The following is a 17,003-nucleotide window of genomic DNA, read 5'->3' as shown; positions in this document are numbered from 1 at the left end:
TTATTTTTTTATTTTGAAAACTCCATTATCATTTATGGCTCCCTTAGTCAATACTAGATAAGTGTCCTCAGCTTTTTATCCTAATTATGAAATTGATCTTTTCAACATTTACCTTGACAAGCAACTAGGATGGAGTCGATGGACCCCTACAGGGCTCTGAGACACCTGAAAATTCTGGAATTGTGCGTATGACTTGTGACAATTTTCCCCCTCCCTCCACCTGCCATGGTATCCTCAGACCCCCTGTTATCAATCCTGGAGAGTTGGTTAATAATTGGAGGTGATTCTCCAGGAAGTAAGAGCTGAGGAGGCACTTGGCTCCTTGGGCTTAATCAAAACAACAACAACAACAACAACAACAACAGTATAACTAGGTAGAAAGGGCTGCGGCTCACATCCTCAGCTTGGCATTACTGTTGAATGTAGGATCCTGAGTAAATATCCTAATTTCATGTGGGTGGCAATAAAAAAAATAAGCGTGCAGCCTGAGTTTGAGAAGAACTCAAGCAAGAGACCTGAATCCTATTTCTGGTTCCATCTCTAGGAACCTTGGGCAAGTGTTACCCCATCTATGAGCCTCAAATTCCTCATCTGGAAAATGTAGGGTCAACCCAGTGACTCCCATTCTTATTGCTTAGCGGATTGTGAAGTGATTGAAAAACCATATTAATGCTATGGACTCTCTCCCCATTTAAATGCACATATACATGTAGTCACAAAGGCTGGGCATTTTTTGTATCCAATTCCAGGATTTTCTGGCACTCCTGAGCGCCTCTGGGGTCTTTAGACTCCAAATTATGAATCATCGGAGTAGAAAAGCCCTACCGCCTCTTTCAATTTCCAATGACAAAAATTATAAGTGGTGATCAGGCCAACCGAAATAAACATACACAGTAGTACTTCAAAAGTGATAAAAGCAAAGACTTTTATAGTTATAGATTATATGATTATCTACTTAGACACTCCGAGAGTGAAAATTATTAGGGTTAATTAAACAGTTTAGTCAGTTTAAAAAAAAAAACAAAGATTTTGAGTTCAGACAAACTTAGTTTGAATCAATGTCTATGACTTAAGTAACACCTTTGAGCCTCAGTTGTAACATCTATAAAATGGGAATAATAATATCATACCTTTTGTATGGTTGTTAAAAGAATGAAATTAGATAGCTCACTGAAGCACTTACATAGGAAAATGTTCAAAATATTAGTTTGAACTGTAGGACTTTGGTGAATGTGATCATCGGCAAAACTGCTGATTTCACATGGTTCAACCTAATAATAGTAATTCAGTAGAAGATATTGCCGTTGGTAAGATTGCCGATAATTTATTCAGTAAATATTTATTTTGTGCTCACTAGGTGCCAACATATGCTAAGAAGAGATTTAATTATATCTTTCAAATCAAAGCGGAACTACGCTGCCTCTAAGTTAAGAGACTGGTAGATCTACACCAAACGATTTTCCCTCCTGCCCTTGACCCTTGTCCCCCTATCATGCTAATACTAGGCAACTGCAGATGCATTTAGCCAACCTGACAGGCTTGACCGTTTACTCAAATCTAACCCATTTACATTTATTATTATTACTGACATATCTGACGCGCGTGGAGTTATTCCTGCCATTGTAGTTTGTGTTTCCTATTTAATGTGTTCTCCCTTTGCTGAAATTCATTTGTAACTGATTCAGGCCTACGCTGTGATCTGTTCACAGGGAACTTTAAAGTTAGGGGAATGGATGTTCTCACCGCTCCCTTACGATCGCCATTCTTCTTTTTCTTTCCACGTGCACTTTTTGCCATTCTCTTGACCCAGCTTTCCTGCACCAGGGGCACCCAAAGACCCAAGGCATGAGGGGAGAAACTTGGTTGAGCCTCAACTTAATACCAAGCTCCTCAATTTGAAAGATACTGTTCTCGATGTCCTCGTAAAAATAAAGACTTAACATTGCCTCTGCATTTGACACCTGCAGTTTACAAAGATGTGTTCTTTACAGCAGCATCCTTGTAATGTTCACAAAAACTTTGAGAAGTAGTTGCTTTTTTTTTTTTTTTTTTTTTTTTTTACCTTTTCCGTTTCACAAAAAGAAATGTTGATTCTTACAATATGCTAGACCACAGGTTAAATTAGTTCTTACTACTCAGGAAGGATAACTCTATCAAATGAGTTTCCGCCCCCTCCTCCCCCCCGTTTTTAACCCCCCGCCCATTCTGTCTGTTAAAAGTCAGAAGCTGGGGACGTCCCTGTGGACACCTCCTCCTCCGCTTACCCCCTCCCTCCAGTCAGTCATTGCATCTCGTTGACTCAGCCTCATCAGTATCTCTTCGATCTGTCCATTTCCCTCCTTCCTCCCTTTCACTGCCCGAATCCCGCCCGCAGCCGCCTCCCTGCCGGATTCATCATAGCCCGCCTTGCCTTTCCCGCCCGATCTCCATCCAGCAGCCAGAGTGAGCTTTATGAAATATAAATCCAACCACAGAAGTTCTCTTCTCAAAACCCTCTCACGTTTGCCATTTCTTGAAGAAAAAAGTCTAAAATCTTTAACTTAGCTCTCAAGAGAACTGCATGATCCAGCTCCCAAAGACCTCTCCAGCTTTATAGGACATTGATTTTCTCCCCCTGCCACAGTGGACTTTGTCCAGTGCCTCAAATGTCTGCTCCCTCCCACCTCAGTACCTTCTCTCCTCCATCCCTCATTCCCACCACCCATTCCTTCATCTGGCCGGCCAACTCTTCCTCCAGGAAGCCTTCCCTGACCACCGCCACCCAGACTACATATGCTCCCATGAGCACCTTATATTTCCACTTTGTTCTGCTCACTTTACTTGTTGCTGACATCTCTCTCCACCCCCTCTGCCCTCAGGTTGTGAGCTCTGAGGGCAGGGATGCTGTTTGTCTTGTCCATCCTTGTATTAGTGCCTTGTCTTCTCGCTGACTCAGGTGGGACATATGTAGGAATTAACAAATAAATGGACTTGGATGAAGGAAAAGGAAGGGAAAGAGTAAGAGAAGGGAAGGAAAGGAAAGGAATAAAAAGAAAGTAAAAGAGGTTAAGGTTTGTTGGAGGTAGAAAATATGTACTATCTTTTTCTAAAGATTCTTAAGGAACACTTCAGAGACCGCTGGTAACACGTTTCCTTTCTGTAGTAATAAGGCCATCCTCTTGATCATGATTATGTTCACATATCTGGCCTGAAGTGGTTCCTTTTCCTTGATGCGTAATCTAAAGTGACTCTAGACATAATAGTTAACAGTGCCTTGCACATTACATGTATTATCCCACCAAATACATTCCCATTTAATTGTCCCATGTAATTTATTGTTCCCATATTACAGATGAGGATATTACTGATGAAGCTGTTGGGGGAGCTCTTTCTGGCTCCAAGGCCATGCCTTTGACCGCTATATAACACTTCAGGTGATGGGACACATCTCACAAGGGTGGAGAGACAGGTATATCTCTGGGGAATTTTGGTGTCCACAGATGGAAGGAATTTAAGAACTGTAAGAATCTCAGTCCCCAAACCCTGGAATTTTCTGTCTATATGATGGATATAGTGCTCTACAGCTGGCTGAACTAGCTCATAAAAATGAGCTTTGCAAAATGAAGATGAAATGAGGCTCCATGATCCCTTAAATCTATTCCAACATGGAGACGCCAGCCTGGTAGCTCTCTCCTGATGACGGAATGGTCGACTCACCACCAAGTTTGGGGGCCTGAGTCTGTGGCCGCCTCTCTCGAGTTCCATGTTTCTGCACACCAAATCATGCTCTTTTTGTGTTCCAGATAGACCATCTACAAAAAGGATATACAACAACAACAACAACAAAAGCTTTTCTCTCCCTGGGCCCCGGGCCTCCCACTCCTCTGTCCCAGAAGCCACTGCTGTTAACCAGTAACTTGGATGTTTTCCCAGAGATGTTCAGGGCATTTTCAGGTTTACATGGAAGTATTGATGAATACATGGGATGGATACAGAAACATGTGTGTGTATATACATATATATACATACATGTATATGTGTGCTTCATTTGCTTTTTAAATTCAATAATGTATCTTGAAAATCACTCTCCATTGATCTTTTTAGATCTAATCACCCCTTATGTAATACCTGCATAGGATTCCATTGTATGGACACGCCACACTTTATGTGATAGTCCCCTACTGATGGATACTCAGATCTCTTTATATTCCAAACAACCCCACAAGGAAGATGTGTGTGTGTGTGTGTGTGCGCGCGCGCATGCACATGCGTGTGTGTGTGTGTGTGTTTAAGGATGTTCCTTCTAGTTTATCTGCAGGAGAAAGTCCTAAATTTAAGGTGCCAAGCCAGGCAGAGGTAGACGGGGAAAGGGGGTCAAATATATGGTAGCCGAAGGAAACTGGACACTTCGGGTGGTAATCACACAATAGAATATATAGATGTCAAATTATAATGTACACCTGAAAATTATATATTTATATTAACTAATGTTACCCCAATAAACTTAGTTTTAAAAAAAATGAAAAAATAAATTAATAAAATTTAAAAAATAATAACAATAATAAATTGCCAGGCCAAAGATCTATGTATTTCAAATTTGGGGATAAACACTGTAAAACCGTCACTCAAAGAGGTGGTAGAAAGCAGCGATGTAAGAGAGTGTGGACTTCCCAAGCCCTCGGCAACAGGATATACCGTCAAACCTGAAATAATAGTCAATCCTCCTACTCCTAACTCTGCACTCATTCCTGCCCCGAGGAAATGGACATTAGATCAGGAAAGTTCAAAGTCGTCGCGGGCGGACTGTAGCCATGAAACTAAGGGAATTACGAGTCTGGGGAGACCCCCTGGGACGAGGGTGCTTGCGTCTCTGGGATCCCCAAGACACGGAACGCCGACTTACCCCCTGGTTTGCAGAGGCTGGCAGGTTTGTAGCTATGATTTGCTGGCGTGGGAGAAAGCATGTCAGCTTGATTCCCGGGTGGCGTTCTCTCTGGGGAAAGACTGCAAATTAGCTGTTCGGGAGATGCAAGGAAGTTGGTTGTTTCGTTGGGTTTTGTTGTTGTTGTTTTTTTAAAGAGAACAGTTGGGTTACAGTTTTGGTCTTTTGTTTGTGTTGAGGGTGGCAGTAGTTTGTTTTTCAGACATGGAGGACTTGGATTTGTTTTAAATGAGATTGGAGGGAGATGGGAAACAGGACTGTCACTCTATCAGAAACTTTGTGGGTGCACGAACTGAAAACACCTGGGCATTCAGAGGCCGGGTGTTGTTTTCTTTAATATGGTTCAATTAAAAAGGTAATATACATGTGATAAAAATAATTTAAATGATATTCAAATAGAAAAAAAAAGGTAGTCAGTGTTTCCTCCTGCTTCTGACTTCTAGCCTGCCGCGTAAGATGCGACCAATGATACTCGTTCCTTCCAGAATGTTCTCTGCATTTACGTGTATAGAATTTATGTGTTTACACCTTTCTTTTTTCACCAATGGTATATCTTGGAGCTCATTTGCTACCTGTAAAAAGGGATCTGCCTTTTTTTTTTTTTTAACGAAACATTCATTGCAAAGATGGGTTAGATTTCGAACAATACTTGGGCGGCGAGGTGTTGGATACTGGACTATTATCAGCCCATGTGACACCCTACTGTTACCTGTCTCTTCATAGGGTTCTAGTGGGGTTTTCTCTCCCCATGCTACCCTCATCTGGCTTCTTCCCAGCGGTCAACCTCAAAACGTGGTGGGATGCTTGCTAAACGTCTGTGTTATTTTTCTGGTTTCTTAGAACCAGGAATCTTCTGCCTGGTTAAGTTGTCAGATTCTCAAGGGGGCCTAAGGGACAGGGGCACACAGAGAAGATCTCTGGTCCAAGAGCCGACGCGAATGTCAGACTCAAGCCCTGCACTATCCCGTGGCAATGCAGTTTGAGCCCCACGTGTGATCTTTAACTGTATAGCAGTCACGTGCTAAAGCATAAACAGCAACAGGTAAAATTAATTTTCATAATCATTGTGCTTAGCCCAATATGCCCAAAACATTATCTTCTGTTCTACATGGAATCGGTATTGGAAGATTATTGAGATATTTTAGAGTCTTTTTTTCCTACCAGTCTTTGAAACCCAGTATGTGTTTTACTCATACAGCCACAGCTCGGGAGTTTAATGGCCACATGTGGCTGCCCAGTTGGAAGACACATCTCTAGATGCTTCACCCCCAACTGCTGCTGATTTATGATGTCCTCTGACCTTCAGTGCTAAAAGTGGAAAGCCACGCTTAAACCAGGACAAGCGGGTCTCCCTATTGCAGCTTAATTTCTGCATCTGTAAAATGGGGACAGTTGAACGTGAACTTGGTCAGGGTCAGGATGAAAAATACGGCAGCAGAAGGGCATGTGCTTTGGGGGCGAGGAAAGGAAGGAGGCATGACTTTGACTTTGTGGCATTGTGAGGGTTAGGATTGACCCTGGTGGGTACTCCGAACCCACTCGCTTAGACCCAGGGCGGCCTCCCTGGCTTACTTCTCTGAACCTCAGTCACCTTGTCCATCTGTCGGGTGGGGATAAAAACAGCTCTTACTTCCTGGGACACCCATGCGGAGGGCTCAGCATCATGCTTCACACACAATAAACTCTCAATGACTCGAAACTGCTGCTGTTACCATTCCTTGGGCCGTAGAAACGTGGCCCGGGATGGGGAATGACTTGCCCAAGGTCACGCAGTAAGAGAGTAAGCAGCAGACGCTGGCCTATTTTGGCTCCCTCCTTCTCGCTGGCTGTTGTCCCTGAAAGTCAGCCGCTAATTTCCTCGCAGCAAGGTAACTGAAATAAATACAGTGAAACCATGGAACTACTCGAATGAGGCCCAGGGCCAAGTATTGTTTCCATGGTATGTACTCTGGCGTGTACGCACACGTGATTTTTTTCTTTTTTTCTTTTTTTAAATCGCAGCTCCAAAGGGTGAGGCTGGGTTATGTTCAATGCCCGGGACTGTGATTAGCGCGAGATTCCTCAGTGTGATTTCAAGCCAAGGGCCCCCTTCTAGATGGCACAGGAAGTACCTTTGGCGAGACTGTGATGGACTAAAAAGTGTACGGAATTATAAGCCAGCAAGCCCCAGTCAGTACATATGATATAACAATAACAGGAAACCATTTCTCCCCCCCCCCCCCGAGCCTTCACTCTGTGACATTGCCTGGCACCCTGCATCCACTATTTAATCTTCCCGGTTACCCAGGGAGGTGGTAGTTACTTAATGACCCCATTTTACAGATAAGTAAACTGAGGTTCAGAGAAAATTAAAAAACCCGGAAACACAGAGCCAGAAAGGGGCTTAACATTTTCCCCTGTGATAAAAGGGTGGCCAGCTATCCTGACTGGCCCAGGACTGAGGACCCTGATGGACACCAGCCATCTGTATATGGGGGCAAGCAGGTCTTCCTACGGCGGCGTAATTTATTCATCTGTAAAATGGGGATGATCCAACCTGACGCTAGTCAGGCTGAGGATAAAAATATGGCAGCAGAGGAGAATGTGCTTTGGCGGGGAGGAAAAGGAGGGAGGCCTAGCATTGTGGGGTTGTTGTTAGGGTTAGAATTGACGATGATGAGTGCTCAGAATCCACTCACTCAGACCCAGGGCTTGCATATTTTCTCTCTCTTTCTCTCTCTCTCTTCCTCTCCCTCAGCAGACACTGCCTGTCCCCAGCCTCTCCCAAGCCCAGCCTTGTTCCAATTCCTTTAGTAGATCAAGTGGCCTTTCTAGGGCCAGCCTCTGAGAAACAGTGCCCCAGACTCCCAAGCACCAGCCAACAGCCCTCTCTGATTTAGAAAGCAGCTGAGAAAGAGGCAAGGCCGAGAGTGGCTAGAGAGGTTTGTCGATTGCTTTATTTCTCTTTCCTGAAGCCAGCCCCAGCCTCTGTCCTTTGGCGAGGTCTGGCCCATGTCAGCATGTGGAAGAAGAGAGCTTGGGAGCCTCGCTTCCCCAAGAGCTCACCGTCGAGTCCCTTCTTTAATTAAAGACCATGGCCTGGTGCCAAGCTTGGACACTCAAGAGTGATCTGGCGGTCACAGCTGTCTGTGCCTCCAACCGAACAATGAACATCCTGGTTTTGGCACCGGGGAGAAACGAGGCCCAGGGAGAGTTAAAGATGCAAAGGCACAGGGTGGACTGAACTTCTCCCCTGTGAGGAAGGACACAGTGGTTCTGGGTGGTTTTCTCTACAAACCAGAACCCCAGCAGCTAGACGCCGAAAGACACTCAGTCGGTCAACACATGGGCTGCACACGCTCACACGCACAGCAGAGAAATGACACAGCGTGAGGGTGATGCATGAATACACAGAGAAACACACACACACACACACAGCAACACCAGATGGAGGAGGCAGCCCGGGCTGGGCCTGGGTAGTCATTATTCCCTCACCCACACAGAGGGATTGGTGGCGTTACGTAACGCCGGCTGCCAAAGGGGAGGCTGAACTTGCTCACTCCCACCCCCCGGCCCGCCACCAGGGGATCCAGGAGGTGGTACCTCCTTCTCACGGAGGGTGCCTGCACCCATCCCCTGCTCTCGGAGACAGCAGGAGCTTGTCAGCCGCCTCAGCCCTGGGATGACCCCAGCAAGCCACTAAAAGGGAAACGAGAGAGTGTCACTTCGTTAGTAGTGGCAGATGGGAGCTCCCTCGCTGTGCTGAGGCGTGGCGAAGACGCCGGCAGAAGGGGTGCCGGGATAGCGACGGAACTGGGGGTGAGGAGAGACACGGAGGGGTTCTCTGCTGCGCCCACCTGCCCCTACTTCCTCCGAGACCGCAGACCACCCGCCCCGACCCAGACACATAAGACACGCATCACTGCCTACCGCGAAGGTGCCCCAGGGGCACGCACCTCGCCTGGGCCTCGGCATCCAGCTGGGCTCCCTGTTGACCATCGGCACCCCAAACACGCCTCATTTCCCCAAGCCTGAGGGAGCTCGTGGGAGTTGCAAAAATAACTAGAATGTAAATATTTAAAACCTAGAGTCCACGTTTAAAAGCCGGGGCTCAAAAGTGGGGCCAACCTGAGTTCAGATCCTCTCTCTGCCGTCATTCTCTCCGTGACCTTGGACGAGTCGCCCTCCCCAAGCTTTGGTCCTCTCGTGCATTGAAGGGTTACTGTGCGGATCAAAGAAGAGAAAAACAGGAGTGTCCATGCTCAGTAAGTGTCTGTTTTGTTTAGTCTTTGGGGATTTTTCTCCTTCAACAAATCCTCCTTGAGCACCTGCTACATGCGTGTGAGCACCTGAGGATACGGAATCCGCTCTTTCAGGGTGTTTCTTCCTTAGAGTTTCAGTCTGTGGAGTGCATATGTCTTTCGAGGTTTTGTGTGGACCCATGCCTTTGGTATGTATTATACCCAAATTGGTTTTTAATGTGGCCGAGTCTGTCCTCTTGAGCTTGGGGCAAGTCGGTAATTAGAAAAACGGCCATAAAGGCAAAGTGACATCTTTCGCTGGTGGCTCCATGGAAAGCGGTGTCATTCCTCTTCCCGTGAGTTTGTTGCAGGGGCTTTGGGAAAGGCCAGAGTGGAGAGCCCAAAGCCCCGAGCCGTGGATGGAAAATGTTGGCAAAACATGGAGAGACAAAGGCCACGTGACAAGTTGGAGGGGGTGACATCTTGCAGTGGGAAAGAAATCAAAGAGGTCTTATCGTGGTCGCCTTCTGATTTCCGGGCAGACTGTCAGTGGTTTTTAGGGGGCTTTGATCATGGAGATGAAGCCAGACGACCCGCAGCTAACTGGGAAGGTAGACTCCTCAGAGAAGGAGGACTTTGTGTCTGGGTTGGCTTTGGAACCCCAGAGCATCCGGTGGCTAGACTTCTCAGTCGGCCGCGTTTCCCATCTTAGTTTTGGGGGTGGTGTTGGGCACTCCGCGTCAGTCTCTCGTTTTTAATTGCCTTCATCCCCTCCCTTGTTCCTTCTCCTCAGCTCGGGAAGCCCCAGACCTAATCTGCATCTCACAAGCCGGCGATGCCCAGAGAATAGTCCCCGGACACAGCCACCAGACACTTCTCCTCCCAGTCCGCCTGACCCGTTGCCTAGGGACACATCTCACCGCTTCTTCTGACGTCTGCCTGACAAGCCATCGCTTTCTTAGAGCACGGGAAAGGAGGCAGACGCATGACATCATGCCCCCGACAGCCGAACGGCAATGAGCAGGTGACACTGAGTTGACGTCAGGGACAGACAAGACCAAGCCCCATCGTCCCTGCTGCGCCAGCCGCTTCTTGGCACAGCCCTCGGCTTGGTGGCGCCGTCTTGGCTCGACGCATTCTGAGGTCTTCAGAGCCTCGGACACCAGACACCATGGAGAATCACACGTTCAGCGTTCAGCAAATCCAGCCCAACGTGATTTCCGTCCGCCTTTTCAAGCGCAAAGTGGGGGGCCTGGGGTTCCTTGTGAAGGAGCGGGTGAGCAAGCCCCCCGTGATCATTTCCGACCTGATTCGCGGGGGTGCCGCGGAGCAGAGCGGCCTCATCCAGGCGGGAGACATCATCCTTGCGGTCAACGGGCAGCCTTTGGTGGACCTGGCTTACGACAGCGCCCTGGAGGTGCTGAGGGGCATCGCCTCCGAGACCCACGTGGTCCTCATTCTGAGGGGCCCCGAGGGCTTCACCACGCACCTGGAGACCACCTTCACTGGGGACGGGACCCCCAAGACCATCCGGGTGACACAGCCCCTGGGTCCCTCCTCCACAGCCGTGGACCTGTCACACCAGTCGTCGGCCTGCAAAGAGCAGCCAGTGGCAGTGGACAGGGCCCCAGGTCCAGGTAACGGGCTGCAGCATGCACACGACAACGGGCAGGAAGCGGGCTCGCTGTCCCACACCAACGGTCTGGCTCCCAGGCCCCCGAGCCAGTTCCCTGCCAAGAGAAGTGCCGGGGTCGCCCTCCAGAGCGGTGGGGAACACAATGAACTGCTCAAAGAGATAGAGCCTGTGCTGAACCTTCTCACCGGCGGTGGCAGAGGGATCAATGGAGGTGCACCTGCCAAGGTGGAGACGAAAGACGCAGAGGTCCAGGTGGACAGGTAAGCTCCTCAGGTGTGCACGCACATGCGAGCATGCCCCGCACCTCAGCCTCGCAGCCCAGACACCAAGCCGAGCTCTCCCGGGCATCTTCACTGGCATGTCCACTCGCCTACCCTTGCCTCTCTTTTTCTCTTACCATTGCAATTGCAAGAGCAGGATGGGCCTAACTTTTAGGATCTATCTCTTGCCACGAATCCCCTCGCCGTTAACCATGGTGGCTGCCGTCATGTCTTCCGATCTTGATCCCATGCGATCCCCCAGGAACCCCACAAGGTGGGTGTTTTTACCCTCTACATTTCACGAGGCAGAAGACTGAGGCTCAAAGAGGAGAGGCCTTTCCCAAGGTCACCCAGCGAGTGCCCGCTAGACTCAGGTGTGGAGTGGGTGCCGAGGCCCTGGGAAGAGAGAGGAAAAGCTGAGCCCTGGGCAGCCCGCGGCCTAAGCCTGTTCCCTCCTTGTGACAGCCAGTCGAGGGCAGAGAAAGTTCTAACAGAGAGGAATGGAGTCAGGGTAGAGAATTGGCCCCAACTCCCTACGACAGCCATGTCGCTCAGATTGTGTAGGAAGACTAGGACGTGAGGGACTTAGTGCCAGCCCCTCTGCATTTGCCAGGTTGGCATTCTCTGATTCTGTGGGGAGGAAAGCTGGCAACACCGAGGGTGATTCTAGCTCCTTCCCTGGGGAGGAGCTGGCAGCTGGGCCAGGTGATCGAAGAACAGCGGGCCTAGCGACGGGAGAGCAGTTTCCCGCTGCCCCCTGCCCCCCGACCTTCGGTCCAGCACTGACCTCCGGCCCCCGATGCTGCCAGGGTGGGCCTAGGCAGACTCTTCTTATTTCCCCCCTCTATGGAAGGAGGCTCAGGTCTGATGCCCCAACCCCCCAAAAAAACATCCAGGATAAAACTTCCCAGCCCTCTCCCCAAGGACCCCTATGAGTCCCAAGAGCATTTAGAGGTCGCCAAGAAGTCCCTCGGGGGCGTGGATTAAAGTAGCTCTCCAGGCACCTCTGTTGATGTATTTAACAAATATTCGTTGAGGACCTACTGTGTGCCAAACACTGTTCTGGGCGCCAGGGGTGGAATGGAACAGACCTGCCTTGTGAGTGAATAACATAGACCAGCCCCCTGACCTTGGGGACCTTAGAGTAGGGTAGGGAAGATGAAGAATACGCGAGATAGAGATGTAAAGTCCCTGTAGTGACCCCTGCTAAGGATATAAGCGGAGGGGGAAGGGTTCGGAAGTGTCGGGCTGGGCGGAATTGGGCAGGTCTCACCGGGAAGGCAAAACCAGAAGCCCCCGGGGAGGGGGAGAGGGAACCTTGCAGCTTTACAGGGAGGAGGTGCATTCCAGGCAGAGGGAGCGGCAGGTGCCAGGGTGCTGAGGTGCGAATGTGCCCGCATGTTTGGGGGACCGCGAGGGACCCAGTCCTCCCTCCTTCCTGATGGCGCAGCCCCCGAACTGCCTGTCGATGGGCACCTCGGTCTGCGGCAGCCCACCTCAGGCCACGATGGCATCGTGGGCTTCCCCAGCTTCCCATGCCCAGGCGGAAACTGAGCCAACTCCATAAGACCCCAGAGGACCCCTCGCCCCCTGCCAACCACCTCCAAGGAGGAAGAGGAAGCTTCATCAGAAGCCCCTGGGCAAAAGCGAAACAAGGACCACTTGCCGCCCTGTGATCCCCAGCCCCCCAACACACTCCCTTCGATACTACTATACATTCTCCCAAATCCTCCACACCACCTCTCCCTAGAGCAGCAGCGAGACCCTGGGTGGGGCTGTCTCCCCTTGCGGGGCAGCCAAACCCCGACTGTACCTAATGATTCTCAGCTGGGCGTGGTGCGGACCGGGGGTCGTGAGCCTCGGAATCCCCTGGGGCTCTATCTCAGCCCCAGGAATCTGAATCTCCAGGGGCGACGTGGAGAAGTCCCTCCCACGATTGGGAGCTGGGCCCTCTCTCCAAGCAGCCAGTGCAACCCCCCTCCGCCAGCCAAAGTGGGGACCCCACCAAAGTCTGACTCGAGGCACCAAGCTCGGGTGAGGCGTCCCATAGGAAGGACTTTTCACGGGACCCCTGTCCTCAGCCGGGCCCTAGCAGCCCCTCCAAACTCCATCAGGGAAGGAGCTTTTGTCTCTTGGAAGGTGGGGGAGGGACCCACCCAGCTGATGTGTAGTCCGACCTATTTTCCAGTTGGGAAGGCTGTACCCGAGATCTCAGCCTGCCCTGATCCGCCACGCCCTCCCCACTGCCCCCCGCCCAGGTATCCTGTGTTAACCTTGCGCGCAGCACAATTGTTTGACCGAAAGCAGCAGAAAAAAAGACTTGTTTCGGATTTGGGAGACAGCGACACAGGGCTCCTTGAAACCCACTAAGGTCACTGGTTCTGAGGATCGGGACTGTTTAGTGATAGATGGTGCATGTTCCCTAAGCTCAGGGCTCGCTCACGCCCTTGCTGGACTCAAAGCCCTCCCATGTCTCTAACAAATATTTTTCAGTGCAAAATACCGGAAGCTAACGCATGGCTCATATAACCTACCCACACTTCACACGTTTAAAACCAACATAATGCCCTAAGTATAAAATTAAGAAGGCAGAGCATAAAAGTAAGTCATGATTAGAGAACCTATAATTTAATAAATCAGCGCATAGGCGTGACTCCTCCAGAACGGTCGGGTGTTTGCGCCCAAAGATAGAATTTTGCCGCAAACACGACAGCGTCAGATGCCGATTGACACAGGTGTGTCGTTCTGGCGACTCAGATGCCACCAGCAGCGTTGCCTTGGTGACGTGATCTTTCCGAAATGGCGGACGGCTCCTGATAAAACAACTGTCCCGTCTTTCTTCGATTTAGTTGAGATAGTGGCCTGCATGGAAAATTAAGCGTATTTTAAGGCCTTATTTATGTGTTAGGCCGGACTGGGATCGTGACTCCGGAATTTAAGCGTGTGTTTCGTTTCGTGTTTTATCTGGGTGGATGTCCGAAAGTTGTGTGACAGGACCCTTCCTGCTTGTGTGGGTTTGTCCCTGGCATTGCAAGATGTCCAGCTCCCCGGATGCCACCTCTCTCCTGCCATGAGGCTGGGAGCACTCTCTACATCGTCATAACAACCAGAAGTGCCCCCCGCTAATTGCCAGACCTCCTCCTAGGGGCTGAAATAAGTGCCTTGTTAAGAATCAGTGTCCTGAGTCAGGAAGGGGAAGCCCAGAGACAGATCGTCTTTGGGGGTTACTCTCGGGGCTGCCAGGCAGGGGATATTTGGGGATATTTCAGGGCCCTCAGAGCACACGGCTGCTTAGAAATTACTCATCCTCCCAGAGGCCTCTCCATCCAGGCTGCTTTTTTGTTGGGGGGCGGGGGTTCGGAACTGGCATCCTGGATGCTGGATGAACAAACAGGAGACAGTGGTGCAGAGCCTCACATCCAGGCCACACTCACCGGCCTGCGGCGTCCGGGGTCCGAGCAGAGGCTGGTTCTCGGCAGTGCCCCTGGCCTTCTGCTCCCTCGGCCTCATTCTCTCCCTTCCCTCTTTCCTCTGAGACGCAGACTTATGCTCCTTCTCCATCTAGTCCCTTCCTTCCCTGGGGCATCCCTGGTCCTGTTGTTTGGGGGGACTGGCCTTTATCTGGGGGCAGGGAGGGAAAGTGATGTTTAGTTCAGACACAGCCTCGTCTCTTCACCCCTGGGGGGAAGGTGGCCCTGGCAGGTGGTGGCGCATGTAAGGGAGTGTAAGGAAGAGAAGTCTCGGGGCGTCCGGGACCTTCTGCGCTCGGGAGCGGTCACTTTAAAATGCTGCATGTCAGAGGATATCCAGGTTGTCAGCTTGCTGCCCTGAAGGAGGGTTCTAAAGAGGCCAAGGTCCCTGGTCCAGCGTCCGCCTGGACCAGCTGGTCAGCCTGGCCCTGTGCTCTGATAACTTCCCCACTCGTAGGGCACTCGGTTACTTACAGATCACCTCCCTGCATGAATTCGGCTCCCTAAGTAGGACATGCGGTGGTAGCCCCCTTTTCTAGACGAGGGAACCGAAGCTCAGAGAGGCGAAGCAACTTGCCCGGGGTCACACAGCACTGTCCTGGCTCTACCTACAAATGTCACAGTGAGTTCAAGAGCAAGCAGACCAGAGAGTGTGGCTGGAGGAACAGAAGTCAGTTTTAACCCTAGAGAACCGGCTTAATTGCAGGGAGGAGGCTTCCTTCTGTGACAAGCCTGAGGTTGGTTGGGGGGGAATTTCTCTGTGGTGTAATTAGTATATAAGATTATATATACGCATCAGGTGTACGACATTAAAGACCGATGTTTATATACACTGACAGTGTTCACCCTGTGGGTCTAGTTGCCATCTGTCACTGGACAGTTGATCTCTTTGCCCATTTCTGTCTGCCCCCAACCCTGTTCCCTTTTTGACAACCACCAATCTGTTCTCTGTTCCTATACGTTCGTTTCTGTTCGTTTTGCTTTTTAGATTTCACGTGTATGTGAAATTCTACAGTACTTGCCTTCCTTCATCCGAGTTACTTCACTTAGCATCACGCCCTCGAGGTCCATCCGCGTTGCCACAAAGGGCCTGAGTTTTGCAATCATTATCTGCGGAGCACTCCATGGGCCTGGCCCCATGTGAGGGTCTTTACATCAGGACACTGGTTTGGTCCTCACAGCACCCTCTTTCCCTGATAAGGAGACCAAAGCTCGCAGAGGCACAGTTACCTGCCCCAGGTCGCACAGCTAGCACACGACAAAGCCAGGGCTTGACTCCGAGCCCGTGCTCTTGGTCTCGACTGACTTTGTAGATCGCACCGTTGGCCACGGTGCACGTGACCTTTAAGCCATCAAGTGTCTGAGGACATCAGAATATTTTCTGAGTGTAAAAGGGAAACTGAGGTCCTGAGGTACCATCTGCTACAGACGGCAGCCCTGGAGGACCGACCTAGACTGGCCGACGACAGTACTGGCCCCAGGTCTGTCTGCGTTAGAGCATCTCTCCCCTGCTGCACGTGACATGCCTCACACCTTTGAATCCCTCCAGTGGCATTTTTCAGCTAAGGAATTAAATCCAAGAACGTTGCCTTTACAGTGACTCTCAGTGCAACTGTTCATCCTCTCCTCGACCGTTCGAACGTGAATGGCCTCCCCAGTCCGTCCTTCCCTGAGTAGCGGAGAGAGGTCCTATTCGTCAGGTCACTACTCTTGCCTCGCAACCTCTTTCCCCCAGTGTCCCTGCCATCTTATCACCTGGCCACCCAGCTCCTTAATCTGGAATAAGCCCACGCACCCACCCCGAATGGTGCGTAACCCAGGGCTTTTCACAGTCTCTCATTCAACGAATATTTACTGAACATCTATTCTACCCCAGGCACTGTCCTCAGAACTGGGGGATCCACTACCCCCGTGATGGACTGCTGCCTTTATGCCGTCAGATCATAGACAGAAGGTGAATAATTAATAAACAAGTAGACACACGCAGTCCCTTTAGACAATGATCCGTGCTATGAAGGAAATAAAATGACAATTTGAAGCAAAGTGACACAGGGTTGGATAGAATGCGAGATCGGAAGGTCCCGAGAGGTCTCTCTGAAGAGGCATCATTGGTGCTGAGGCCAGAAGGTAAAGACCACGTGCAATCCAGGGAGAGGTGTTCCTGCCAGAGGGTCTACAGCAGGAGCAGAAGCCCCGGGGCAGGAGCGAGTGTGGGATGTCCAGGGAATTGCAGGAAGGCCTGTGGGCCCTGAGCGCAGTGAGCAGAGGGACGGTAGCAGGCCCTGAGGTCACCATCCACTCCTGGCGTCATTGTCCTATGGCCGCCGTAGGGGATTACCACTTGGTGGCTTAAACCAACACACATTTATTCTCTTACCGTTGCATGGGTCTTAAGGCTGGAGGCTCCTAGAGAATGATCTGCTTTCTTGCTTTTTGCAGCTTCTCGAGCGGCGTTTCTTGCCCGCCTTGGCTCATGCCGCTTCCTCCGTCTTCGAA

The 17,003-nt window shown here is 50.3% G+C and overlaps 1 protein-coding gene across 3 annotated transcripts in view; it reads left to right on the top strand.

Moving 5' to 3' along the window:
- The window catches only part of NOS1 (nitric oxide synthase 1), a 99,531-nt gene that overhangs the window by 13,634 nt on the left and 68,894 nt on the right, over positions 1-17,003 (top strand). For 2 of the 3 annotated variants that reach the window (XM_036221462.1, XM_016149509.2), the window contains exon 2: positions 9,935-11,037. In XM_036221462.1, coding sequence (XP_036077355.1) covers positions 10,313-11,037 — 725 coding nt within the window. In that variant the 5' untranslated portion in view covers positions 9,935-10,312. Of the gene's footprint in view, positions 1-9,068; positions 9,166-9,934; positions 11,038-17,003 lie in introns of those variants that run through there. The other variant, XM_036221463.1, reaches the window with a different exon arrangement.

Source organism: Rousettus aegyptiacus, unplaced genomic scaffold (genome assembly GCF_014176215.1).
Source record: "Rousettus aegyptiacus isolate mRouAeg1 unplaced genomic scaffold, mRouAeg1.p scaffold_m13_p_5, whole genome shotgun sequence".
NCBI lineage: Eukaryota > Metazoa > Chordata > Mammalia > Chiroptera > Pteropodidae > Rousettus > Rousettus aegyptiacus.
Note: the sequence above shows the minus strand (reverse complement) of the source record. Positions and strands in the feature narration are given on the sequence as shown.